The sequence below is a fragment of the Stegodyphus dumicola genome, chromosome 11, assembly GCF_044657685.1.
Source record: "Stegodyphus dumicola isolate Sdum_Otavi_A_Nest chromosome 11, ASM4465768v1".
Taxonomy (NCBI): domain Eukaryota; kingdom Metazoa; phylum Arthropoda; class Arachnida; order Araneae; family Eresidae; genus Stegodyphus; species Stegodyphus dumicola.
This window is the reverse complement of record NC_140778.1, coordinates 116184212-116204938: the sequence shown is the minus strand read 5'-3', so window position 1 is coordinate 116204938 and position 20727 is coordinate 116184212. Positions and strand designations below refer to the sequence as shown.

Sequence of the window (20727 nt, the reverse complement as noted above, 5' to 3'; positions counted from 1 at the left end):
TTACCAGATTTAAATTTATGATCTATAATCCGGAAAACCCCTAATCCAGAATCGCCGAAGTTCCGACGAGTCCGGATTACGGACTTTGTACTGTAGTTATTTATAATACTTATATCTATTTCTTGCGCATACTTAAGGCTTATCAAAGTTCTGAATAAATAAATTCTCACATATACTTAAGTCTTATTGAGAGCGGCGCTAGATATCTTAACGCCTGTTGCAGTCTCTGTCGGTCCTAATGCGGCCATATGAGCTCTGGCACTGGTTCTGGGTTTATGGGAGTAATAAATCAGTTATTCTTTATTCAAATACAGTAGAAGTCCAGAAATCTGCAAAGCTTGGGACCAGTGGTTGTGCGGATTTCAGGACAGAAAAGATAAATCTTAATATTCAGTCTCAAAGTGCAAAATAAATAAGGTGTATTAGATACATTTAATTAAATTATTATAGACATTAAATTATTATTACATATATAAATTGATTATATTATTCATTGTATTATATGTACTCAGCATCCAGGTTGCCGATTTCGCCTCATGCAAAGATTTCTGATTCCGGTGTTAGAATCACTTTTGCTGTAAAATTTCAACAGCTTTTCTTTATTTTTCCGTATATCATACACAATCGTGTCGCAATTCCATACAATTCTTCTATAAACTGAGGAGCGGAACCTGCCCCCATTTTCTGCAGAACTTGCACTTTTTGCATTACTGTCAATGCAATGTGGTTACGTTTTTCAATGTTGCAAGCAGTAAAATCATGAGTGTGTTTCTTATCTGTCATTGTATTAAAAAGGGCTGACATAGGAAAAAAAAAAAAAAAAAGCAGCACTAAATAATCTTGTGAAATAACAAAGCTCAGAAAATACAACAATGTGAATCGTGAACTAGAAAAAAAAGTGGAGTGAATCGTCTGCTTTTTTACATTGATGCAGATTAGAGGGAAAAAAAAACTTTTATCATGATGTCAATAATTTGGTATTTCCGTTATTATTTCTTATTATTTGATAATTATGACGTCATTATTCGGTAAGTATTTTTTCTTCGATATTTCGTACTCAATGTTGCAGTTTCCGGAACCTATAAACTGAATGTTTATAGTTTGAGAGGCAATGTGGATATCAGGAGTTGGTGGATTTCAGGTTGGCAGATTTTCGGTATTTGACTTAGCACTAAATGTAGTCTTTTGGCCTATTAGTATCATTAAAAAATCTATTTTTAGCATATAAAAAAATTGTTAAAGTTTTCCTCGTCGACATTTTTTAGCGCATTTAACTTTTGTTCCCAACACTTATATGACCACAAACAAATGCAAATGCAACCGAAATATTTTTATCTTTTAGGTTTTTAAGTTGTTTCTGAATCTTGACGATCTTATTATTAGAGGAAGAAATACATTTTAGGATCTGCAAGGATAATAGGAAATCAGTGCAAATGAGATCCTAGAGAATTATTGAGAATTAGGAAAGCTCAGGTTTTGCTTTTCAAAGTAATATTTGAATTTTTTAATGAATAAATTTTCAAACCAGTCATTAAAGAGTACTAATGCAACCCAGCTGATGCTCTGCACCATATTGCATGTAACTGAATTTCTTTTACTGGACAGATTAAATGGAGACTATTAAGAAAAACGTGTATACAAAATCATGTCCCACAAATCCGCGTCCGGCAAAAATTTACTGCATAGAATATTTGCTTACACTAGTTATTTTAAGAATACATGGGAGATTAATTACAATTACTGAAGGAAGTTTAATGTTAAGTTGTAAAATATTCCTCAAAATTGCTATCTAGGATCGTAAGTAGTTTGAAGTGATTGCCTTCGATTATGTGTAAAATTAGAATCCCGTTTTTCCTTGATTCTGAGTTATAATATCAAATTTGTAAGACAAATTGTGGTATTTAAGTGTTAACGGACAAAAAGCATGAATCTGGGAAAAGAAAGAGTGAATAATTGCTAACTTTGACACTATAGCCCGAATTAATTGCTTTTACAACCACATGATGTGCCTAAGTTTTAAGAATGCCTATAAGCTGTAGTTCTAAGAACTAAATTTTCTTCACAGTTTATGGTTTGATTGTAGTCTGTGAGAACTGCCAAACAATGAAAATGATGCTATTAATTTCTTACGAGACTATAATATAACTGTGAGTTATCTAATTGGCATGTTATGAAATTATGAGTCAGTCGAAGAGTGCATGGCGATAGGGTTTTTTTTTCAGAATCACGGAATAAGAAACATAGGGTACAGCAAGATATCATTTTAAGTCGTCCTTAATGGAATTCATGGGGTAGCAGAAATTTGTAGCTTGGAGTAAAAAACCCTTTGAAGCTATTTTAGAAGCACCTGCCAAATATTTTCCTCCCCAAATAAAGAAAAACTAAGTGTATCAAATTACAGCCATAGTTAGCCTGTCCTTCAGCATTAGAAGGTAAATACTCAAATTATTTATGTTTTTTGGTCAGGAGCACTAAAAGGTAAAGTGCATTTTTAATAATATTTCTGCTAATGAATATTTTTGTGAGTTTTCGAGATATAAATTACTTGACACTTTCTATATTAAACAACAGAAAGGAGAAATTAATGCATCCTTTAGAAACTGATCCGCACTGTTACAAATTTCCACAATATCCATATTACCATACTTGTTAAAATAATTGCTTTTATTTGAGACATGGTTTCCTGTCACATAAGCAGTATTAAATAACAATTGGTGCATTATGATGATTATCTGTAAAGGTATTAAGCAAGGAAAGCAAAATTTGATGCTGTTTGAAAGTAATTCTAACTTAGACAGTAATCAAACCATAAGCTTTTAGAGATCGGAGGGATAGTTTTAAAAAAGTGTGTAGTTTATAATGTAGAGTAAATAAGCAAGTCTATTGGCAAGATCTTATTGGTATTGATCTCCTGAATTGTTTAAATCGGAATGCAGTTTTAATTAGGAAAATACGATGATTTTATTACTCCTGTGCTAAATTTAGGGCCCCTCTCCATTTTTAACTACTAAATTAGGTACAAATGGTCTTATAAAGCGCAGGATACATGTGGTCACCAAATGTGGCGATATTTTGTGTTTGGGTGGTTTACTTAAGATTTTGTTTGTACGGCAACCTTTTTTACGTGGAAAGTTTTGTGAGAAATGTGCTTGTATTTCATCGTGGTAGTTGGTTATGTGTTGAATAATGGCATATAGTTCCATGAAGGAAATTGTGCAGATATATCAGCCACAAGTTTTAAAGTGTATTCAAGCTAGATCTAGTTCGAGAAGGTATTTGTTGGAATTATTAATTAAGCATTTGTTCATGGTTGTCTTTATGATGACAGAAGAGTATTTTTTTAGTTTTTGTGGGATACGGGATTTTTGAAGCTGAACTTGACAAATGAGAAGTGCAGGTTTGATATGAAGATTCAGAAGAAAAATCATGTTTCTGATGGATTTGTGTGGATTTGCAGAAAAGTTGTTGAGGGTAAAGAATGTGGTTCTCAACAAAGTTTGAGGTTTGGATATTGGTTTTCCTACAGTAAGTTGACATTAGAGGGAATTTTTATTGTAATGTTTGAAATTAAGACGTCTGACATAGCTAAGTCATTTTGGTGCACATGCTTTGTGGGATTGGTGTAGTTTTATTAATGAAAGTATATTGGATTATATGGTACAGCTCTGATATACACCCTAATTTCACCAAATGTGGCAATATGTGTTCTGCGCTGGTTTTTGGCTCCATTGCGTGTTGTGTGGAGTTCGTTGGTTCGCGTCATGCTCGTTGGTTCGTGTCTGTGTCTGAGAAGATAGGGGGAAAGATAAAATGGTAGAAGTTGTTGAATTGAAGTTCGGCAAAAGGAAATATCATTGTGGCCATCCTTTTGAGGGACCAGTGGGTGTTTGGACGAGTGGAAAGAGGGTCTGGAAGATTATTTTTAGTGGCTCTGCATGATAGAAGTAGGGATTTGTGATTTTATTTATTTGGAAACCATAGTATAAATTTTCTGGATAGTGTGTCTGGCTGTCATATAAATACGATAGTGATTATGTGGCGACATGTTAAAGGCGGTATGAAACTGGTATTTCTGCTGTTTGAAGAAGCATTAATTCATGGTAAGTGCGTTTTATTTTATACTTGTTCTTATTTTGTAGAATGTTATGTTCATCGTTTTTTTAGTATGAATTTATGTTGTTATTGTTGTTTTTTGAATTGTTTGAAATTTATTTTAGTTTATTTTGTTGATTAGTGCATAGTGTCTAAATTGTGCAATTTGTAGATGTTTTTTAAAGTTGAAACAGGATGCATTGTACATAGTATTCTTTGAAATTTATTGTTGTTATGTTAGTGTATTAAAGCGAGGTGTACGTAGTTCATAGATTTGTTCATTGCCTAGATTGTGCCATTCGTAGATATTTTTTTAAGTTAAAAAATATTGCTGTGTACATAGATTCTTGTCAAATATTTTTGGTTAGAAACTTTACGTTTTTGCTATCTAAATTTTTTGTTTTTGTTTCGGATTTTTAGCTTAAATTGTGTGTTCAAAACGTGGTTTTTGCATGTGCGAAATCCACGTTTTTGGAGTCATTTTAGGCTTAAAGTTCAAAATGTAGACAAAATTTTAGATAGTAATATGGCAGAGTGGAGTTTTTCGCCAAAAATGTTTGGCAAGAAATTTGGCGACTTGAGGGCGCATATCAGAGTAGTTCCGCTTATGTATGTGATATATCTGTCCTTACAAGTTTTTATTTGAAATTAATAGTTTGCTTTTTTGGGAACTCAAATGTATATCTAGTAAAATATCTGATTATTGAGAAAAAATGCTGACTTGGTAGCCAACAAAACATAAAATTGTTATCAGACCTGCTAGGTATTTCCTGGAATCTTTGCTTTGTGATATATGATTGGTTGACTTAAAGCAAAACTAGCTTTTGGGCAAAAACCTACTTTTTTATGGTTTTGATAAAGACAAAGCTGCAAGTGAGACATTTTTGCCAGCGTTATTAAATGTTCTACATGTAATCAGGACATAGCTTTCAGAGTCTTAGAACCTTTGAGCAAAAACCCTGGAGACAGGAAGTTTCCAAGGGTTTGACTAGAAATCCTCTTATTTACATGAGTGCTCGGAAAAGTTTCTTCCAACTTCGCACATCACTAGATGTGATAAGCCCATAAGACAAATGAGCTATTAACTTAATGATACACTCTGCTGCTGAAAGAAAGCAATATAATATTTTGTTATGTCATAAAGAAAATATATTCATAAAAGCATATGAGAAATATTGAGGAACTTTTTTTTTTTTTTTTTTTTTTTTTAAAGGAAGAATTTTTGTGAAATTGATCTCTTGGACAAAAAGTTATGATGATTTGTTTCAGATCAAAAGAATATGCGATTTTCTACAAGCTTCGTTCTTGCAGATTCTTATGAATAATTATCTCAATCTACATAGCATAGGGAAGAAAGTGAAATATCTCAATCTACATAGCATAGGGAAAAAGAGAATTCCAACTGAAATATGATTTTTTTTTTTTTTCATTTAACAGAAGAGTATTTTGAGAATGGGCTACTAAATATTTATTTATTATTAAGGCGTAGCCCAATCGAGTTCCTCTCCAAGATATTCAATGAATGATGATAAAATTTGCATATTTAAATTCAATATAATATTGATAGAAAATTCTAGGAAGATGAGCTTCAAATTGTTAATTATTGTCTAGGTCATGTAGTAGTTCATTTTTAAATGGTGATTCTAATCTAGCAAACATGTAAAGGTTGATAGAACATATTGAAAGGAACCAATTTTGTAGCGTAATATGTGTGAGGAAATGGTGCATTGAGGTCGTTCGGGTGCTGTAGAGCGATAAACTAATGCATAAATCGTAGTTCCCAGTGTGAAATTCAAGCAGTATGCATTTACATTAAAGGTTCCCAACAGGGTCAGTATCAACCTGCTGAAAGTTGATGAAATTTTAAAGAAGGGGAATGATGGTTAAGGAGTCAATAGCCAAATATGCGCCAGCAGTTGATTGGTATAATTAAGATCTCATTGATTATAAAAGGTATATTTATAAAATTCATAATTATTTGTTTATTGATGTACAGTACAAAATCTGTAATCCGGATGTTCGTTATCCGGAATGATCTATATTCTGGACCTCAAAGCCACAAACTTTTTTTTTGTGTGCTTTACGCATGCGCTTTTAGCACAAAAAACGAAGCAACTTAAAGAACTTACATTGAAAGAAATGCGTAATAAAGTAAACAAATAAATATTAAGCTTTTTTTTTTTGCTAAATTTTGATACCCTTTAGATCATAATTGCTCTTTATTTCATAAATTACGGTTTCATATTTTTAATTGTATAATTTCTGCATGCCATCTTACCAGATTTAAATTGATCATCTATAATCCGGAAAAACCCTTAATCCGGAATTGCCGAAGTCCGACGAGTCTGGATTACGGACTTTATACTGTATAAAACTATATCATGTAGTGAGAAGAAGTTACATAATATATATATATACACACAGGGTGTTTGGGATAAATTTGACAATTTCGTAAGGAAAAAGAAAATCCGCTTGTATGAGTAGTAGCGAAGGTCTTCATTGAGTGCAAGCTTCATAGTAGAGGCTGCAACATTCATTTCACGTGACAAAGCCCGAATTCCAATGCCAGGGTTCAGGGTTCTTCAACACCTGTTCCTGCAGATTTGCAAGGAATTCTGCTGTAAGAACGCAATCAGATCATCTGCTACGGATCTTTCTTCTTGCTACATCCTCATAGTCACCATTGCAAGTCTAGTTCATGCCTGATTGTTTTTACTGTGTTCAGGGAGCATTGGGCAGCAGTCATAATATCCTTATGTTGAAGGCCAGCACAAATCATCATGATGCACATGATTCAGGTGGGTTCCAGTCATCCATCCTTTCTGACATCTTGTATATGAATGAAGAAAGGTCCAAACTTTTAAATGATGAGTAGTGTGCGTCAGTACATCCAACCTACGAAAAAATATAATAAATTATAAATATGTCAAATTTATCCTGAACACCCTGTATATATATATAAGGGAAAGAGATCACTAAAATGATTTAAAACATTTTAAATTTCAATAATATCTTTATTTTTTTATTTTTGTTTTAAATTTGACTTGTTTATTTCAATGCTGAATCGAAAAGAATTCTTTTACTTTAATGCGGTTTTTTGGTACTGAAAAGAATTATATTTTTTCATCAGATTGTTATATGTAAGTCACTTGCAAAATTTAAAAGAAGATTTTAATGTTGCTTTCAAGTCACTGAAAATTTCAGTGTGCCAGCATGACTCATAGAATGGCTGAATTGGATAGATCTGATCTTGGTATTATGATGCACTGAAGGAGGATATTCAGGCACAAGTCTTATTATATGTATACTAAGGTTTTTGAAATTTAAAAGCTATCCAAGAAAAATGCGTTTACAAATGTTACCATCAAAGGCTCTTGAAGGAAGTTGAGAGTCATTTTAAAAATGTTTGATATCTAAAAAGATAATTGAGTGAATTTCTGAATTTTAAAGATATTACACTTGTCTTAAATATTTTAAATATAAAGCTATAAAATAAATTTATTACATTACTAAGAGAAAAATTCATTGCAACTAAAAAGATAAATAAAATGAAAATAACACTGTTAAAATAATTGAGATTGTCTTTATTTGCAATTCAAAGCCAAATTTGGTACTTGTATACTATTGTAACCATCTCAGTAGAAGTAACCAAATTTTCAGAAAGTGTCAAACTACTGTGCACATAACCATTCTTTCAACAACCATGCTGATTACAATCTTTTCAACCAAACAACCTCACTATTTTTGTATGCATTCTATTTTGTTGTATTCCAAGTTTCAACAGTTTTTATTCACAAATCATGATACTTTTTTGCCTTAAACTTAGTTTTAAAATATGAGCTTGTGGAATTCACCTGCAATGGAAGAAGCTGCGGTAAAATTTTGGCAGTAATACAGTGTATAGTCACAGTTTATTAATATTTAAATGGAGAAGCTGAATGGTAGACTAATTTAATGTATACCTTTTGCTTAGGAAAAGGAAAGGATCTGCGAAAACATGGTATCGATGTTTTTGTTGTGGTACGACGTCTTGGAAACATCCAGGAAGAAGGTTTTTCCGGTTTCCTAAGGATCCTGTTAGGTAAGAGTTTTTAATTTAAATATAAAAATTATTAAGATTTGATTATTATATCCCTGTGATATCTTTTTAGAGAAAATTTAAGTTCTCAATAATACATTGTTCATTTATTTTGCAGTTACAACTTCGTGGCCAAGCTGTAATTTTAATTTTTTTGCCATCTATATCTGATGTCACTTTTGATTTGACTATTTAAAAAAATTATTGTACAAGTAATAAGTACTTGATTAGCATTCTAATGTGTACTCCAGTTCTGAATCAATTTATTTCATTTAAACTATGCTACATCTTTACTAATATGAAAAATAAATTTATTGAATGAAAGAATATAAAGTTACTATTTTTTATTTTTACAGGTCAAAACAGTGGGCTGCTGCCTGCAATAGAGATCTACATAACAAATCTCCAGAAGAATTATACAGAACAGGAAGAGTGTGCTCTAAACATTTCATTCCAAGTGACTTCTGCTCGACAAAAATGCGTTACTTACATTCCTGTGCAATACCAAAGAAATTAGGGCACACAGGTAGCTATGATTCTCTGAATATTTTTATAAAATTAAATTTTGTGTCTTGTTATAATACATGTTTTTGTCTTGTTTTTCAAATTAAATTTGTCTAACTTTACATTTAGAATTCGACAGATAGGTTATTTTTGCATAGTTTAGGGATTGGTCAGTAGTGCTGGATGTTAACCATTTATTTTTTATATGAATGTTCATGGGTGTCAAGAAAATTGCTTTTTGTTAATCTTAACAATTGATTCACAAATTTAATTTGATTCTGAAAGCCATTTATCATTTAAAAAATTTGTAAAGCAAAATTATTTTCCCCATAGCAATTATTGTAAAGTGGATTAATCTATTCTTGGACCACAGGTGATAACTTACTTAAAATTTACTCCAGTACTTTGTGTACAACTTCGTAACCTAAAAAGCAATGGAAGTCATTAAACATAAATAGAATATTAAACAGATTAAATAGACAAAATGATGAATAGGAAAAGACTGAATAGGGAATGCTTACAAAGTTCTAGCATTTTTTCCTTGTTGAACTAATTTTTTATAGTTCTCTAGTATTCCATAGGCTCATTGGAAACTTCTAAGCTCAAGACTAATATATGTAGCTTACAATATCATAGATAGCAAAAATATCTTCAATGTCAACATCTTGAAACTCTATGTGCAACACAATCTGTCCATAAGTCCTTTCAAGCCAAAATCGTAAGTCACTATTCCTGGGTATTTTAAATGAGAGTTAAGCAACAGGAAATATTAAACTAATGTTTACAGAAGTATCTGAGTGTGAAACATTTTGCGTCTGAGGTAACCTTAGAACATTTACAGAAGTCTCTGAGTGTGAAACATTTTGTGTATGAGGTAACCTTAGAACATTTCTCAAGAATCAGCCGTCTTACCAGTGTAGTGGTTAGCGTCGCTGACTGCCGTGCCAAAGGGCCCGGGCTCGAATCCAGAGAAGGCATGGATGTTTGTAAATGTAATAGTGTCCGTGCATGCGATGAGCCAAAATTCCTCTCGAGAGGTTGGTGATAAGTGGAAGAGGAGTGAGAGATCCTCAGACCCGTTCCCTCGGGGTGCTCTCCAACAAAATTGGGGGCGGAACTGTGCTAAATCACGTTGTCACCTGTAAGGTGCTCAAAGCTGTTGACAACAATAGTCGACACTTGTGCTCCTTGCTACAAGGAATTCTGTGGGCTTGTGATTACTATAAGTCAGACAAATGAGCATTAGCAACAACAGCAACAAGAACTTCCGAAAATCATTTTTTGGTAACTTTAAGTGATTGTAACTCAAGATACTATTTGCCATCCAAAGCAATTTTTTTCACTGTCAATAGTGGTATTTCATGTGAATATAATATGTGTGTTGAGTTTATATCTCAGTAAGCTGTATTTGAATGCGTGTGTGTTTATATAATTTAAAAAGTTTTATAAGAACATATGTGGTAATATAAAAGTGACAAGACAGTGAAACTGAATTCCTTTTATGTGTGTTTTGTGTGAGACAAATATAATGTTTAATTTTATCTTTCTTAAAACAATTTACATAAGCAGCTAGGTCAAAGACATATCATTGTCAGAAGGCTAAAAGAATTAAGATGTTACTTTTTTGTTAGTTTTACAATGTTGGCTGATTTTTTTTTTTTTTTTTTTTTTTTTTTTTTATGCAGCATTATGTCACATTGTGCTCACAAAGTTATTAACTAAAATTTCACTACAGTAAACCAATACAGAAAAGCACAGGCCATAGAACTATTCATAAGGCAAAAGCAGCTCAAGAATAAATAAAAACTTCAGTAGTAATATTGATAGTAATGATAAACAATTTGAGAAAAGTGAGATATTTACAGAAATATTTACAGAAAAGTGTACTCAACATTTTAAAATTTATTGTTAACTTAATAGCAAATTGCATGCTTTTACTATAAAAGATTGTGTGATATATTTGCTGTATTTAAATAAATTATTTTTATTGTTTTTTAGATGAAGAAATTTCAAAAAATATGAAAGTTGATATTGAACAGATATCACTTATGTTAAAAAAAAAACTGGATGAGGCCACAACTGTTGAGATGTCATCTGTGAAGAGTGAAAATACATGTCAAGAGAATGAAGGAATAAAAACACCAATGAAGTTGGCATATGTGAAGAGAGAAGCTACATCTCAAGAGAATGAAGTAACAAAAATGCCAGTGGAACTGGCGTCTGTGAAGACTGAAGGTGCATGTCAAGAGAATGAAGTAATAAAAGCACCAATGGAACTGACATCTGTGAAGAGTGAAAATACATGGCAAGACACTGAAGTAATAGGAATATGTATGGAGCTGGTATTTGTGAAGAGTGAAGATACATGTCAAGAGAATGAAGTAGTAGAAACAGCAGTAAAGCTGGCATCTGTGAAGCGTGAAGACACATGTCAAGAGAATGAAGTAATAAAAACGCCAGTGGAACTGGTATCTGTGAAGATTGAAGATACATGTCAAGAAAATCAAGTAATAAAAACACCAATGGAACTGGCATCTATGAACAATGAAGAGAGGCCTAGAGAATGAAGTAATCGAAGCATCCATGAAGCTGGTATTTATGAAAAGGGAAGATACATGTCAAGAGAATGAAGTAGTAGAAACATCAGTGAAGCTGGCATCTGTGAAGAGTGAAGATACATGTCAAGAGAATGAAGTAATTGAAACTGCAGTGGAGCTGGCATCTAGAATGAAGTAATAGAAACACTAGTCTGGCATTTAAAATTAAGTAATATAAATACCAAAGGAGTTGGCATCCATTAAGAGTGAACATACAGTGGCTCACAAAAATGATCGTATACTTTGAATTTTTACATTCTTTAATGAACATAAAAATTAAAATAAATTAAAACAAAAAGAAAGGTTTTTATTTGATTATATATTAATTCAACATTTTTTTTATAGTAAATACTTTTCGAAAATATACAAATTAAATTCAAAAATCAGTATCATTTGTTTAATGAGGAAAAATATTCTCACAAATAATAATAAGTGGACACTTTTAGTAACAGCCCAAAATGACAAAAACTTGCATTGTTTTTGCTTTTTAATATCTTGCTTTTTATTATCCTTTACACTTGATCACTTCCTTTAATCTTTTGGGCATTGACTTTTTTTTTTTTTTTTTTTTTAAATTTCTGAATTTATTTAGTGCTACTTCTCTTAAACCACTGCTTTCAGTTGCTGCTGCGAAGATATGCTCTGTTCTCAAATTTTTCATTGTAGTTCCTGCCAAATACGTTCAATAGGATTAAGATCTGGTGATTGGGGTGGTGCATTAATTACTTCTGGGCACTTATACAACAGCCTGAGTCTAACATTGTGTGTAGTATGCTTTGGATCATTTTCTGGTAAAGTTTAAAACTATTTTGCATATTAAGTTTTTGTGCTAATGATGCCAATTCCGCTTCTAGATGTCAAGGTACTTATACTGATCCATAATTCATGTATAAACTCTGGAAATATTTCCAACACTGGAATATGCCATAGATCCCCATGCCATAACTTCCCTTCAACTGTATTAACACTTGGTACAAAATTTTGCTTCCGAAATTTCTCTTTGAGCTTCTCCACACCAGCACTCGTCCATTTTAGGCGAAGATATTGAATTTGCTTTCATCAGCGAACAACACTTTTTCCCTGTAGTCGGATGTCTTGTGTTGCACCAATTTTGCGAGAGCGAGTCTAAGTTTTTGTTTTTTTACTGACAAAGATTTCTTGCTACTCGCCCATGATATCCTGCAGATCGCATTACTTTTCTTATATTCCATGTAATTCATGAAGTTTTGCAATAAGTTTAGGAGCATTCTTGGATTCTTTTTAATATTCCTTAGAATAAAGCATTTTATTCCATCAGATAATTTAGATGGTCTTCCAGGTCTTCTTTTTTTTTAAAAAAAGATTCTGTTTATTATAAGGCTTAATAATACCAAAAATTGTAGAGTTACTTAATTTTAAATAGGCAATTTTCTAATATGTTTCTCTTTCTTTTGATGCAAATCTAAAACTACTCTGCAGATTTCTAACAGTGTTTCTGTGACCTAGCCATTGCAAGAAAACATTAAAATAACAAATATTTTCTAAAAAGAGAATGTGAATTAGAAATGCAAGTGATTTTTAGATTTTTGTCTAGCCTTTTTTATCCAAACTAATTCCATAAAATTTCATTTTTTCTTTATTGCAGAGGATTTTAATTAGAAATTATGAAAATATCTGAATAATTTTGTGGTATCATTTTTTTTTTTTTTTTTCCCATTTCAGCCTAAAACATTTTTAAAATTTACTATTTAATTTTTTCTAATTTATTTAGTACCAAGAGAGAGCTAAGAAAATATGTATTCAAAGGGAAAATATTCTTTATTATTTTATTGAGAAGCTTTTCTCCTGTTACTTAAATATATATATATATATATATATATATAGTTGCCGATCATTTTTACAAGACACATGTCAAGAGAATGAACTAGAAGAAGCAACAGTGAAGCTGGCATCTGTTAAGAGTGAAGGTACCTGCCAAAAGAATGAAGTAATAAAAACACCAAAGTAGAGTTACAAAGTTTACACCCTGGGAGGTTAAGGTGGTTTGTTGACAAATGTCTGCCTGTTCTTTCAACATAAACAAATTTAGTGGTATATTATTACATAAGAAAATGCAGTGAAGTACTGAAAAAGTCTGCTCCAACATGTAATATATCTTCTAAATTCTGCGGCATTGAAAGAAATGGTTTATTTTTCTCTATTATTAATAAATATTTGCCAAATATCACTTTTTACTGTTTTTTCAATTAGTATCAGTGTTGAAAAAGAGAAGATGCCACAACTCCTTTATTTTATCTCTGGAAACGAAATAACATTTACACATTCACCATAAAGCAGCTCATTCATCAAAATGTTATTCTTAATAGCGGCTGTAAAAAATGCTGCATCTGTTAAGGGAAAGATACTTGCAGCAACCCTATTGCATCTTATTAAACAGTCATTTGTTTGTTACATTTATTTGTACTGTGATTGGTTGCATAGCATATATTTTATTAAGGGTTCAAAGATGAGAAAATGTCAAGGCCACCTGAAAAAACATCCAAAAGGGAACAAAAAATCTCAAGTTCAAGCAAATTTGGTGAACTCAAGAACTTGATTTAGGAATAAAGACCCAGAATTTGGAAGGTTTAGGAGGTGAGAAATAATTTATTCTTCATATCAGTTATTTCGTAGTTATGAATTCATAGTAAGTTAATTCCGAAATAAAGTATCCTTATTTTCTTATTGAAGGTCAGAAATTGTTGGTACATCTATATCTGCATCAAATGTGATTGATTTCCTGAATAACATTTTTTTGAAAGTAAGTTTTTCATTTTTTTTTTTTGGTAATATTTATTCAATCTTGTTATAGCAGTTTATTCCTTCTTTCACTCTAGATTGGAAAATATCAAAAGGATAAGTTCTTGATCACCAGAAGTTGTTAAAATAAATCAATCTTTTCTTAAGTATGCACATAATCTTGTGATCTAATGCACATAATCTTGTAATCTTGTGATCTAAATAGGATCTGCCTTCGTTACATGATACTGGAAAAGCTTACAGTCATTTATCTGCCACAGAATGCTTTTTGTCCTTCTGATTCATTTAATTAAAATTATTGCAACAATTACCTATGGTATATGTTACAGGTGTATGCACTTTGCATTTATGTGTTGGCTGTTCAACTTGCTTTTTTTATTATGTCATTTACTTGGATTACATAAAGATTCCTTTATCATTCGAGCATTTTATCATCATTTGGTATAATTTATATACCAAATACCCCAAAGTTTAATTCAACGTGAGTCCCTCGAGGTAAGCAGACGTATCATGATTGAGCTCCTCTCCCTCTCCGTCACCGATGCCGGATGCATGAGCCAGCCCCGTAAATTTAATGGATACTACGGATATCAACGATTCTTTGCCTTCAACCTCAACTGCTCCTGTTCCTGCGGAACCACAACAATCTACAATAGCGTCTACTTATGATGATCGAATTGTAGACAATCTCCTCATGGAAATCAAGCAGCTATACGCTTTGAAATCCAGATTCTCCGAACTTGAAGCCATGCTGACTAGAAGCAAGAGAGCCACTCCTTTGTGCAACTTCGACTTAAAGCAAGTGGAGGCCGAGAGTCAGGTAATTCTTTCATCGCTTACCTAGTCTTGCTAAGTGCCTAAAACTCCCCCTATTTCCCATCCCAAGCACAGAAGAAGAGTGCTTTTCAAAATTATTTCACGCATGCGAAAACCCCAAAGATTTACAAACGGATGTTATCTCTAAATCTGTATAAAAAGTAAGCCTGAGAAGAGTTCTAAAGCTAATGATCAAACCACTAGCAATAGTAGCAATGCTAAAAATTCCATACTTAAACCTGCAAAACTTGTGTTTGACAAGTCCAATCAAAATTCACCTAAAAAATAAAAAAAAAATCAACTCCTACTAAAGCTAAAATAGCTTCTAAACAGTTGCCTCAGAAGAAAAGCAGAATTATCGGTTCTGATGGCTTTTCAGAACCTCCAAAACATTTGGTAGTTAAAGCAGTAGAAAAGAAATCTAACAATGGCACTTCTCCCTCGCCTCCATCTTTAAGCGAGCGGAGCGAAACAATCAGTTCTGCCACCCCCTCCCTTGAGGAGGGAGAGATCAATGAACTAGACTCGGAGCAGAGTGAAAGCCCATCCCCTCCTGCTAAGAATATTCTCTATTTCTTTGTTGTACCCAATGACTGGAAATTCTTAGTTAAAATTGCTCAACGCGCAGTTCCAGCCGCCCAATGCCACATAAAAGGGCATTATCTAAGAATATCTGTAGACTCCAGAGAGAAATACCATTCCGTTGACCAAGTTTTGAGGAATCAAGGCGCGGAGTTAAAGTCTTTTCACCTACGACAGGATCTTCCTCTGAAAGTGATTATAAGAGTCTTTCCAACTAAAACCAATTCAGATGACATAAAAGCTGAATTAATCCTCATGGGCTACAGCATATTCAGTGTAACGCAATTATGCCGTTACAAATCCCGGCACCCTATGCCTCTGTTTCTTGTACAACTCAATCCTACCATCAGTGTGTGCGATATCTTCAAAGAAACCAAGATGTTTGGCATCCACATCAAAGTGGAAAAACACAAGGGAAGGGAAGGCAAGGTATCTCAATGTTGGAGGCGCCAGGATTTCATCCACTCCAGTGTTGTTTGTACTCTACCCATTTGTCTGTGGTGTGCTGGACCCCACTTTGCCCGGGACTGCCCAAAGCCGTTCGAAGAACCAAACATCTGCGCAAACTGCTCTGGAGGGCATGCCGCCAATTGGAATCACTGCCCAAGACATCCAGCTAATAAAAACAAGAAACAAAGGGGACCCTCAAACCCTATTTCGAACTCCCAAGTTGCTGGGAAACAAAATTTTGTACCCGCTCCCTCTCCAGCTCCATTTAGCAGCACGGCTCCTTATTCTCTTCCAAAGTATTGCACAAGCGTACAAATCCCTGAAGAACGTCCGTACATTCTCAAAGACCAACTGCCACTCGATCTGCTCCAGTTCCGGCACCATTTCCTGCTCCGGAGAAACCACCTGCCCAGGTTCTAGCCCAACCTGCTGTGCCTGACGACAACTCTTGTACCGACACTCTCAGGAGTGTCTTCCAGATCTGTCGAGAGTTCAGTATAGATCAGAGACTCCTCCTGGCTGCATTCCGGAAGGCCGTGCCTCAACTACTCACTGCATCTTCAGGTCCAGAGAGAGCATTCTTTATATTTGAGAACTATTGTGCTCTTACTTCTTAAGACTTCAAATTCAATGCCTCAAATAGACAAGAACTCCTCATCGGATACTGGAATGCTAACGGCGTTCTTCCAAAAATTCACGAATTGCGGGATTTTGTCTTTGAGCATGCTGTGGACCTCTTCCTCGTTCAAGAAACTCATCTGGTTGAGGGACGTAGCGCCAATATTCCCAATTATTTCTGCTACCGCAATGATAGAGCGGCTAGCAACAGTGACACTATTCGCGCTAGTGGCGGCACTGCAATTTATGTAAAACACACTGTGAAACACAGTAGAATTCCAACTTCGCAAATGGAGGCTCTCGAGGCAACTATCATCCAAATTTATGTTCAAAATTTACCCCCCCCCATAGCAGTAGCGTCCTGCTATATGCCTCCGAGAAAAGGACCTAATTTTGTTCCTGATCTCAAAAAACTTAGCGGAGTCTTAAATAATATGATTGTTGCAGGAGATTTTAATGCCCGTCATAGAAGTTGGGATTGCGTCACTGCCAACAACTATGGCGATAAGCTTAAAAACTGGGCTCAGGGTGCCCACATCCAAATTGTTGCACCAGGAGTACCTATGCATTATCAGTTCCCTGGTGGCATAGGTGCTCCATCCATTATTGATTTGGCACTGTTCAAAAACATTCCATTAGCTCATTTGATACAAGTGATTCTGGAATTGTCAAGCGACCGCTACCCCTTTCACCTTACCCTTAACTGTACCAAAATTAATCAAAGTTTACCAGCGCAAGTCTCCACTAACTGGGACAATTTTCAGCATATTTTGAATTCTAATAAACTACCCACCCTCAAAATTAGCAATAATCGTGATGTTGACAACTCTATCGAACAACTCACCAGCACAATCAAAAGTGCATTGGATGCAGCCTCATTTCCTAAATTTAGACCCAACTATTCTAAACTCCCAGCTAATATTAAAGAAAAAAATCAAAATTAAAAGTCATCTTCGTAGAGATTGGCAAAGAACCTGATTTGAAACTATCAGAACCCAACTACGAAGACTCTAGAAAAAGATTAAATCTGATATCAAAAGGTATTCTGATGATATAAGTACAATAACTATCTTAGGTCCTTAAAGACCACTAATAATAGCCTTCGGGAAGCTAGCGTTCGGCTATGCAAAATATTATCCTACTAGCTGGAAGAATGCTTGTGTCATTCCCATCCTAAAACCTGCTTCGGACCCAAAAGTCCCTCAAAATTACAGGCCGATCAGCCTCCTGTCTTCAGTTAGTAAACTCTACGAAACTGTATTGCTTAGACACCTGAAAGATTTCTGCCGAAACCGAAATATCATTATTCCCCAACAATTCGGTTTTTGTGTTAAACACTCCACTCAGGCCCAGCTACTGAGAGTAGTGGAAATCATTCCTGAATGAGTGGAAATGAGTGCTCCCAATGGAATGCCGACAGCAATCGTCTATTTAGACGTAGCTAAAGCATTCGACAGGTGTTGGCTTATCGGTATTATATACAAGCTCATGCATGCGACTTGGATTTTCAGCTGACTTTGTGCAACTAATGCACTCCTATCTCAGTAATAGACACTTTTGTGTAAAAATTAAAAATTCTCTCTCTTCCCCCTGTCCTATTCAGGCCGGTGACCTGCAGGGCGGAATAATAAGTGCATATTTATTCAACCTGTATGTAAACGACATTCCACAATCACCTACTGTTGATCTGGCACTTTATGCAGACGACACTGCCATTATTTCACAACACTCAACTCTCCATCACACACTTCATCATCTCCAGCATTACCTGTCAGTAGAGTCCTGGCTCGTTGACTGGAAAATAAAAATTAATGTTGCCAAAAGTGTTGCCACAGTTTTCTTTTCCAGAAAATGGAATGTCCACAGCCAAATCCAACCACTCAAGCTCTACAGTGAAAATGTTCCTTGGGTGGATTACTATAAATATATAGGAGTTTATTTGGATGCGAAGCTCATCTGGGGCGTTCACATCACCTATGCAATAACTAAAGCCAGGACTACAAGATCTCAACTCATGCAACTCATCTCAAGAACCAACAATCTCGCTCTTCGAAACAAGGTACTCCTCTACTCAAGCATCATCATGCCAATACTCACCTACGCAGCTCCTATCTGGGCCACTGCAGCTAACTCTCACCTAAAGAAAATACAAGTTTTTCAAAACGTCACGCTTCACGTCCTAACTAATGCTCACTGGTACTTTCATAATGAAGTACTTCATTATGACCTCAAAATTCCTCCCCTAGATGCTTTCTTCAAGCATGTTTCGGCAAAATTCTTTCATCGTTTTGAACAGATTAGTAACCCGGTCCTGCACGTTACTCATGTTTACAATTCGGCAGAATCCAGCTCTACCAAGCGACCTAGGGCTGTCAAGGACAGATCTTATAACATCTTTCCTAGGAAGCCTAAAAGGGTTTGCCTGCTCGACCAGGGAAACTGATCTGATTAAAATCAAAAGTACTTCACAGGTCTAACCTGGCTACTCTTAACTGTTCTAACTTCCCCCAAACCTAATCTGGCATCATTTATCGCGAATCCATCCCTGTGCTGCACTGAAATAATTTAACCTGCATTTGTCAAGATCTCATTTGCCAGACTTAATATAATTAATTAAAACTTAATATATTTTTTAAAAGTTAATTTATTAAAATGCCTTAATTACCTCTTCATTCAGCTATGCCTCCAGCTGAATTTTGACACATTAAACTCTACAGTAAGAATAACCTTTAAATTAATTTCATGCACTAAACTTAACTTATCTTACATTCATTCACCCTACGGTTCTTCACCGCCCAAATCTGCTCCAATTAAGTAAATAGTTAAGGTTAGACTTGAACTCCTCCGCAACTGCTAGTTTCGCCTCTTTCTCCCTTCTTCCGTCATTGACCCTTTGTCCCGCAATCCGACCATCACCAAGGCTCTTAGCTATATGCTTGGATACAATACCTTACCTTACCCGAGCACCGGGTGTCTCCTTCAACTGTGCCTCACTCCATCAGCTGATCTGTCTCCATAGCAACCATTCACACTCTTCGTGTCCCGGTTGCTCTCTTTTTGTACCTGAGCTACCTGAAGTTGAGTCACTACGGGGGGGGGGGGGCTAAATGCCTTTCAATTGTGATGATAAACTCTTGTACTCTCCTCCTGTGTCCTAACAATGAAGGACCCTAAGCGACTTTCGACTTTAGCATAACTGCTCTTTCCTTTTACTTTAGCGACTGCTTTTTTTTTTTTTTTTTTTATTTATTTCAATTTTATGAATGACGATGTGGAGGTAATTGCAATTAATTGCAAAGGTAATCCAAATGCCTTGGTCCCAAAGTTTATCCTTTCTCCAAATTTCGAGATCATTCCAAATTACATAACACTGCTTGAAAAGGCAACTAAAACCTAAAATGAATCAATCACAGCTTAGCTATGCTTACATATGGTATAATTACATATGCACCTACCTAATATAAATACTACTTTACTTGCAGTTACATCATTCCTTTTTCTAACTTCTACCCTGCAAACATCTCTGTGCTGCTATGCTTTCCTGTCTAAGATGACATCGTACCTTTTTACCCATGCACAGAAAAATTATTGTATTCAACTTTGATCAAAAAGTAACTTGTCTACCAAAGAAATGATTTGATATGTGTAAAAATTGGTGATTCTTCAAGTTCAGTTTTGTTAGCTTCGTCTGTATGTCTCTACACTGAGCCTTGTCAACTGCCAGAAATTAAATAACTGGGTTCTTCTATGCATTTAAAACATCACACACACACACGCACGCACGCACGCACGCACACACACACACACACACACACAAAGAAAATTCTTAATACTTCCACTTAAAATAAATAAATATATATATATTATTTATATGTTATTGCTTATTTACTTTTGGTTCTCTGTATTTGTCATGCATTAGCGTAATAATAGTAACTATACATCCAGCAGCAAAATCTGCTTCTACTCACATTTTAATATATGCCCTTAAGTTTTAATGAGACTAGAGAGATTAAAACCCATGGACCATGCAGTAATATACACAGTAAAAGTTTTAATAACCAAACCATGCAATAATTAAAAATTTATGAGCTTCTAACAGGAAGGTGGACACCTATATTGGCACTGAAGCAAAGATTACCAGTTCATGTAGTGAAAAACAATCTTTGGTCCTTTTAACATTTGCTTGACAAATTTGTCATAATCGAGAATATC

At 34.4% G+C, this 20727-nt stretch overlaps 1 protein-coding gene across 9 annotated transcripts in view; it reads left to right on the top strand.

The window, feature by feature from the left end:
• LOC118184129 (uncharacterized) overlaps positions 1-20727 on the top strand; it is a 63563-nt gene that overhangs the window by 13933 nt on the left and 28903 nt on the right. For 5 of the 9 annotated variants that reach the window (XM_085827124.1, XM_085827121.1, XM_085827122.1 and 2 more), the window contains exons 2-5: positions 8066-8173; positions 8527-8696; positions 10673-13884; positions 13981-14050. In XM_085827124.1, the coding sequence (XP_085683250.1) occupies positions 8066-8173; positions 8527-8696; positions 10673-11241 (847 nt within the window). In that variant the 3' untranslated portion in view covers positions 11242-13884; positions 13981-14050. Of the gene's footprint in view, positions 1-8065; positions 8174-8526; positions 8697-10672; positions 13885-13958; positions 14051-14473; positions 14870-20727 lie in introns of all 9 variants that reach the window. The other 4 variants (XM_085827118.1, XM_085827119.1, XM_085827123.1 and 1 more) reach the window with 4 other exon arrangements.